This window comes from Plasmodium relictum (genome assembly GCF_900005765.1).
Source record: "Plasmodium relictum strain SGS1 genome assembly, contig: PRELSG_99_v1_6, whole genome shotgun sequence".
NCBI classification, from domain to species: Eukaryota; Apicomplexa; class Aconoidasida; order Haemosporida; family Plasmodiidae; genus Plasmodium; species Plasmodium relictum.
This window is the reverse complement of record NW_021628804.1, coordinates 3,885-11,657: the sequence shown is the minus strand read 5'-3', so window position 1 is coordinate 11,657 and position 7,773 is coordinate 3,885. Positions and strand designations below refer to the sequence as shown.

At 22.3% G+C, this 7,773-nt stretch overlaps 1 protein-coding gene across 1 annotated transcript in view, besides 1 other annotated feature; it reads right to left on the bottom strand.

Moving 5' to 3' along the window:
* The first annotated feature begins 292 nt into the window (after window positions 1-292).
* Window positions 293-841: a repeat region.
* A 227-nt stretch (window positions 842-1,068) lies between these two features.
* PRELSG_9901300 (reticulocyte binding protein, putative) overlaps window positions 1,069-7,773 on the bottom strand; it is a gene marked incomplete at both ends in the record, with an annotated part of 7,806 nt that continues 1,101 nt past the window's right edge. The window contains one exon of the mRNA XM_028677623.1: window positions 1,069-7,773. This exon is cut by the window's right edge and continues 905 nt beyond it. Within this exon, the coding sequence (XP_028531337.1) occupies window positions 1,069-7,773 (6,705 nt within the window).

Genomic DNA, 7,773 nt, shown 5'->3' with positions numbered 1-7,773 from the left:
TCCTTTTCTTTTCAATCTCTTTTCAAAAAAAAAAAAAATAAAAAAAAAGACATAATATAATCATAACCGAGATGTGTCTTAAAGAAAAAACAGTAAGTAAACGAACCAGATTGGTCAAGGTTCTGGTATCTTGACTTTTTGCATGCAATGTACTCCTAGAGAAGACATAATTATTTAAGTTTTAAACAATTATTTGATATTATGAAATTAACTACGAACATATATGTAAGTTTTATTAAGAAAAATCTTAAACTGTATATTAATTAAGGGCAATGAGTTTATTCATTGACCAACCAGACAGAATAAGTACTATTATGGGAACTACAAGGTCAAAAACAAAGAAACAATTAAGATCTTTTCTAGGAGATGTTAATTATTATAGAAATTATATTAGAAATTTCTTTGAATTAACTTCTAGATTAGTCCTTTTGACATCTAAAAAGGAAAAGTTTATATGGACTGAAGAATATTCTCAAATATTTGAACATATTAAGAGAAAAATGGCTGAAATCACATCATTATAATTCTCTGAACCTGGAAAACCTTATATCATTTATATTGATTCATCTGCTTATGCTATAGGTGCTGTTTTGGTACAAATAGATGAAAAGACTGGATTTAATAAATTTATTAATTTTACTTCTAGAAAGTTGAATGATGCACAAAGGAGATGGAGCACTATAGAAAAAGAATTATTTGCTATAGTAATAGCATGTGAAAATTTTGACTATTATATAAAATGATCCAAAAATTTAATTAAAACAGACTATAAAAGCTTAACAGGATTAGATTCAATTAACTCTGGGAATCTGTATCGATGGAAGTTAAGGCTATCTATTAATTTGTTTGTTTAATATTCTAGCAAAGCCATTAAACGGGCAATTAATAAATCAATTCTTTAAAAAAAGAAGAAATGTCTTAAAATAAAATTCATTTTCTTTAAAAAAAAATATATTTTTTAAATTAGATAACGTATTTTTTTTAAGAATTTCATGTACTCAACAAAATTTGTAATTCTATTATATTTCTTCCAATATTTAATGTTTAAAAATATCGATGTATCCTTTGTTAACCAGAAAAAAATATTTCAATATCTCCTTCTTTAACAGAGTTATATAAATCATTAGAAAATTCATACCCTTCATATCTCTTATTTGGGACATCATTTTCCCTATTTTTATTTTTATATAAAATTAAAGTAACCCCTCCAAAACATATTATCAATCCTATTAATATCCCTACTGTTAGTTTGATCTTTGATTTATCAAATTTATTTTTCCTATTTTCATTATTTAGCCCAAATAATCCTAAATTCTTTTTACAACGTTCAGAACTATTATCAACATTATTATTTATTAATTTTTTTATAACCTTTAAATTATTGTTTCCGTTTACATTATTCATTTTTTTTACAACATTGAAAATAGAAAGAATCCTACTATCGTTTTCACGTATAAACTCCTTAATTTGGTCTATACTTCTCAATAGATTTTTAAAAATTCTTCTTGATTCTTCTATCTTACTTTTAGTTCTTTTTTTATAATCATTTAAATTATTTAATAATTCTTTAATTTCTTCCTTTGATAGTTTATCATCACTCTCGTATTGATATAATTCTATATCTTTCAATAAAGATATTGTTCTTTCTAATAAATATGAAATTTGTTTGATATGATTTGTCAATTTATTATTTTTACTATTATTGCACTTTTCTAAATTCTCTATTTCTATGACTATACCTATATTAATATTATAAATTCTATCATATTGTACCGCTTTTCCTTCTGTATACATAGGACTATTAATATGTGATTCTCTTTTTTCTCCTTTCATAAAGTATTCAATCTTTTCTATATAATTTTTTATGTCTAATATTTTTCCTTTTTCATTTTCTATACCATTTTTATATGACTCTGCTATGTCAATGAATTTTTTAGCACTATTATCCATTTCGTTCAACTTTGTTTCATTCATTTTTTTGTAAATTATTTTTAATTGTTTTTTTTCTTCTTTAAATTCTTTATACAGATATTTTAATTCTTGTAAATTTTCATCTATACAGATAGAATCTTTTTTTTTATTTACTCTTAAAAATATTTGTCTTATATTATATATTATTTCCATAATTGCTCGTTCCTTTATTTTAAATTCAATTGCAAGCTTTTTGAAATAATCAACATCATTTGATTGATAACTACTAATTATTTTTCTAGAAAAACATTCATTGGTTGTATAAATGTCATTATTTATAGAGTTATAACTATTTATAACATACTTTACACAATCAAAAGAATCATTTTTCTTTTTTTTTATTAGGAGTAAGTCTTTTGATATTTCATTATTGATAGCTGCAATAACTAAAGAGAGAAAATATAATTGGCATTTCTTTCTTAATTCTAATAAATCATAAAAAGAGGCATTAATTTCTAAAGTTTTATTGTTTGTATCTACTACTTTATTTGAAATAATTTTAATATAATCTTCTGTTTTTTCTATTACACTCACAGTAAACTTCTTTATATATAACCTTTCAATAAAATCAACTAAATCATTTAAAAAGTTCTTATATTTATTAATCTCTGTTATTATTTCATCTGTTTTTAACTCTATCTCCATTTTATTATATTTTTCTTCATAAGAACTAGTCATTTTTTTAAAATTATCATACTCTTTAAAATTTTGTAATATTTCATAATATTCCTTATCAATATATATTTCTTTAATTTTCTTATATTTCTCAGATGAATCTTGTGCATTACATAGTAGTTTATCAACTTCCTCTCTTATAATATTAATTTTTTTTTTTAACTCTTCTTTTATTTTTATTTTTTCATAAATATTTTTCATAATCATAATATTTTCTTCATTCTCTTTTTCTATGTCATCTATATCATATGAATTTCCTTGAATTCTTAAAACAATATCTTCTACATTTTCTACACCTTCATAACCTTCCAAAATTGATAAAGATTCTATGTTCATATCTACAAATTCTATTGCTTTACTTATTTCATTGTAAATGAAATATGATTTATCTTTATAAGAAGAATGTACTATTTTCCTTTTTTTAAATTCACTATTTTTATTTTTTGCATTATGTAATTCAACCAATGCAGTGTTTATGTTTTTTGAATTCATTATGTTTTGAACATTTCTTTTAATGTCTTCTGCATGTTCATTCAATTCTAAATACTCTTTATCAGAATTTTCATTAACTTCATCTAGCTGATTTTTCATATATAATATTAATCTTAATGCCTCATTCCTTTTAATATCTTTAACATCATTCAACAATTTTCTCATTTCTTTCTCTAGTTCCTTTAGTTTTTCTTTTTCTATTTTAGCTTTTTTCTTTTTTTCTTTCACATCATTATAGGTATTCAATGACTTTGAAATTCTTAACACAGTTTCTTCTATTTCTTTGTATGATTTATCAAATACATCATATATTTTATTCATCTTTCTTTCAGGATCTTTAAATTTTTGTATTATATCATTATCTTTCAATACAGAATTTTTTAAAAATTTAATTGATGTGTCAATAGTTAATTTTATTGATTGTATTAATATATCTATATTTTTTTTATATTCATCAGCTATTTTTTTTATTTCTTCCAAAATTCCTTCTTCATAATATTTTTTATATATTTCCATTTGATCTTCTAGATTAGCAGTTATAGTTTCTATACCTTTGAGATTATTTAGTTTAATATTTAAATTTTTTTTTTCTTCTTCAAATTCTTCTAAAATCCTTGAAATTTTTTTTAATTTATCTTTCTCTGTTTCCAATTCAATCAATGGATTTTCATAATTTTTTTCGACTATAGTATAAAAGGAATCCATTTTATTTTCAACATCACTTATAATATTTATTATACTATTTTTTAATTCCTCTTTATATAGTAAAATGTGGTTTGCATTTGTTCTTGTAATTTGTATTTTGGCAAATGCATCTATAGATTTTTTATTATTTGCTTCATCCTCACTTTTTATATTAATATCTTCTTGCTTTAATCTAATTAACCTGTTTTTTAATCTTTCTAATATGTATATATTATCGTAGTAACCATTCTGCATTTCTATTAGAATATCTGTAACATAATTTTTTTTCATCTCAACTTTGATTTTTTCTGCTAAGATTAAAGAATCAGTTAAAATATCATTCATTTTTTCTTCATATTTCAAAGATAATTCATAATTTTTACGAGTTTCTTCTGTATATTTAGATGCCTTATTTAAGTAATTTCCAGATTCAACAACATACTTATTTACATCTTCCATTACTTGATCATCTATTTTTTCTTGATCATGATTTTTTAAATATATTATTTTATCCTTTCCTCTTAGGATATTATTAAAATATAACGAAGAATTTACTTTATGTTTTTCCACCTTTGTTAAAAATTCGTTTATATTTTCTATTTTAGATGCAATGCTACTTTTAACTAATATAATCTCCTCTATACTTTTATTAAGGGAATCTAAATCCAAGTTATTTATAAGTAAATCCCTTAATTTTTCTGCATTTTTTAAATCATCCATTACTTTTTCTTTTGTATTTTCTGATTCTGTGAATTCTTTTTTTACATTTTCTTCTTCCTTCTTAACCATTTTAGCGTTATTTTTTATGTCTTCCATTACTACACTAAATTTTGTCAACGTTAACAATTTTTCCATATGTTTAATTATTTTTGATGCATTATCTATTTTGCTCTTTTTATTTAGTACTTCTTTCAATTTTCTCTCAACTGTCATTTGGATATTATTAATATCATTTTCTTCTTTGATGCTGGATATCTTTCCCCTTGTTACCCTTACATCTTGTTCTAGTATATTTATATCCTCTTTATTTTTTTTAGCATCATTAACATAACCTTCACAATTAAAATTCTCTAATTCGCATTCTCCGATGTCAGGTATTTTTTCTCTTAATTGTTCAATTCTTTCTTTATACAGATCAATAGCTTTTATTTCTTCTTCACCTCTTCTTTTTATGTCCGTAATATTATCAAGATGATCATATAATAAAGTCTTTTTATATTCTAACTTTTTTTCATTAATGTTTGCTAATGTATTTTTCAATTTTCCATCTACTTTAATATAATCTTCCAATTCTTTTTTCAATTTTTCATAACTTTTTTTCATATTACTTCTTTTTTCATTGAATTTTTCATTATATTTCTCGATATTGTAAGAGTTATCAGCTTCATTTTTAGATTTATGTTGAATTTCTACAAATTTTTCTTTGTATGCATTAATATTATTCCTTAATTCACTAAAACTTTGCGATATTTCGTTCAATTTTTCTTTATTAATCTCATAAAGCACATTCTTTATATCTTTTTCAAATTTATATTTTTCGAAACTCTTTTCTGTTACCTTTAAAATTTCTGAACTCGTTTCTATTTTGCTATTTATTTCTTGATATAATTTCCTTATAAGATCATAAATTAAATTTGCAATTTTATTATTCTGGAAGTTAACTAAATTATCAACATTTGCATTTAATTCATTAATTTTTATATTTAGATTGGTTATATCAGCTATGATAGATTCTAAATTTTTTTCTTTATTTGATACATTTTCTGAATTCACTACCATATATTCTTCGATAAGGAAATTTTTATCATTATTTTTTAAATTTATAGAAGATTCTAGTAACCCTTTTGAAATTTTCTCTAATTCATCAATTTTTCTCATTTGATCTTCCTCTTCTTTTTTTTTTCCACTTAAATTACTTAAAAAGTTCTCCTTTATTTCTTTTTCTATCAGATTATCTTCATTAATAGAGGCAATGTGTTTATTTACTTTATCCTCTAATTCCTTCAAATTTCTTTTTAAATCCTCAAATAATTCTTTATTTTTATTAGCCCCATTTATAACTTTATTTAAAATTTTAAAATTTTCTATTATTTTTTTTGATAGTCCAACTTTTTTTACACTGTCATCTATTGAACATGTTGCACTATCATAATTTTTCTGAAAATTATTTAATTTTTCTTCTTCTTCTATTATATTAATTTTTTCTTTTAAAACTTTAAGATTTTCAAAAATTCCTTCCTTATTAAGAAGTTTTTGATGTTGCTCTACTTTTTTGTATATTTCAAATTGTTCTTTAAAAGTACACACAACATTTCTTCCTTCATTTATTTTTGATAATATTAAGTTTTTATTTTCTTTAATAACTTCTTTAAGACTCATTGTTTCTTGAAATGTATCTTTTCCTTTTAGTGTGTCATTATCTTCCTCAACAAACTTATCCAAAAATTCACATTTTTTTGTTTCTATATCTTTTTCACAATCCTTAAATTTATCCTTTTTGTTTTCATAATCAGTCATCATATCATTTATAAAACTCAATATTTTATTAAAAGTTTCATGTGAATTCTTCATTTTGTTATGTAAATCTTCAATAGACTCAGTAATAACTTTATCTCTAAATTCTGCAATGTTTTTAGTTGCAAATTTTATCTCATTTTCCACAATACTTGTACCATCTCTTATAATATTATCTATTTCAGTAGATTTTTGTTTCAACTCTTTCAATATGCCATTAACTGTACTCAAGTCATATATCATATAATTTAATTTTTTTTGTTCAGATATATAATTTGGAATTTCACTATATGTTTTTTCTATTCTTTTATTATCAAATAAAGATTTTAAAGCTGATTCCATTTTTGCTTTTTCTACTTCCATTTCTGCTCTGTATTTATCTTTGTTATCAAATGATGATTCATCAATTACTTTTTCAATAATTTTTAAGTCTTCATTTTCTTTACTTTTTAAATCCATAAATAGTTTTAACTTACTTATTTTTTCTCCAATATTCTCTAATTCCTGTTTGATAGTTTCTATAACCTGTTTTATTTCTTCATCTTCCTTCTTTTCTAACTCCTTTAGTTTTTCCTTTTTTGTTTGAATCTGTTTAATTGGTTCCTCAATTTTACCTCTTAAATCATTTAATTCTGTATTTATTTTTTTTAATTCTTGAAGTTTATCATTTGCTGATGCTATGATACCTTCAATATTTTCTTTTGCACCAAGAACACCTTCCGTAATGTCATTTAATATGTTACTTTTGTCCAGAGGCAAACTTCTTTTCAATGTTTCTATCTGGTTTTTTTCAGATTTAATGAAATCACATTTTTGATTGATCAAATCACACTTGTTTTTCAAACTGATCCCCTGTTTAGCTACTTCACCATATAATTTAGAAAGTTCATTTTTAATAGTAAAAATTTCTGGACTACTATAACTATATGATAAATCTTCTATTATTTCACAATTTTCAGAAAGTATGCAATTTACCTCACCTAATATTTTTCGTGAATCTGAATTAATTTGTTCACTTTCTGATGCTACATCTGTAGGATAAACTAGAGATTTTATTTTATCCCATAATTCCTTTTTTATTTTATCAAATAAATCATGAATTTCTTTTTTTTTTATTTCAAAATCCAATTTCAATTTTTTATTCCAATTTTCTAGAAAAATAACTTCATTATAAGCTAATGAAGGAAAACTGACCACTTCAAGAAGATTTACAATTTTTAAGTCATGTTTTTTTATACTAATTTTATCTTTAAGGGAATTAATATTATAAAGTATACGTTTTATGTTTTTTTTATTAATATTAATAATAACATTAATTTCTTCCATTAAAAACTTTAAAGAGTCTTTATCTTTTTTCTGATAAAAATTTTTATCCTTAATTATTAGTAATTTACTATCATAATTCATAAAGTTTTCAGCTTCATTTGAAAAGTCAGT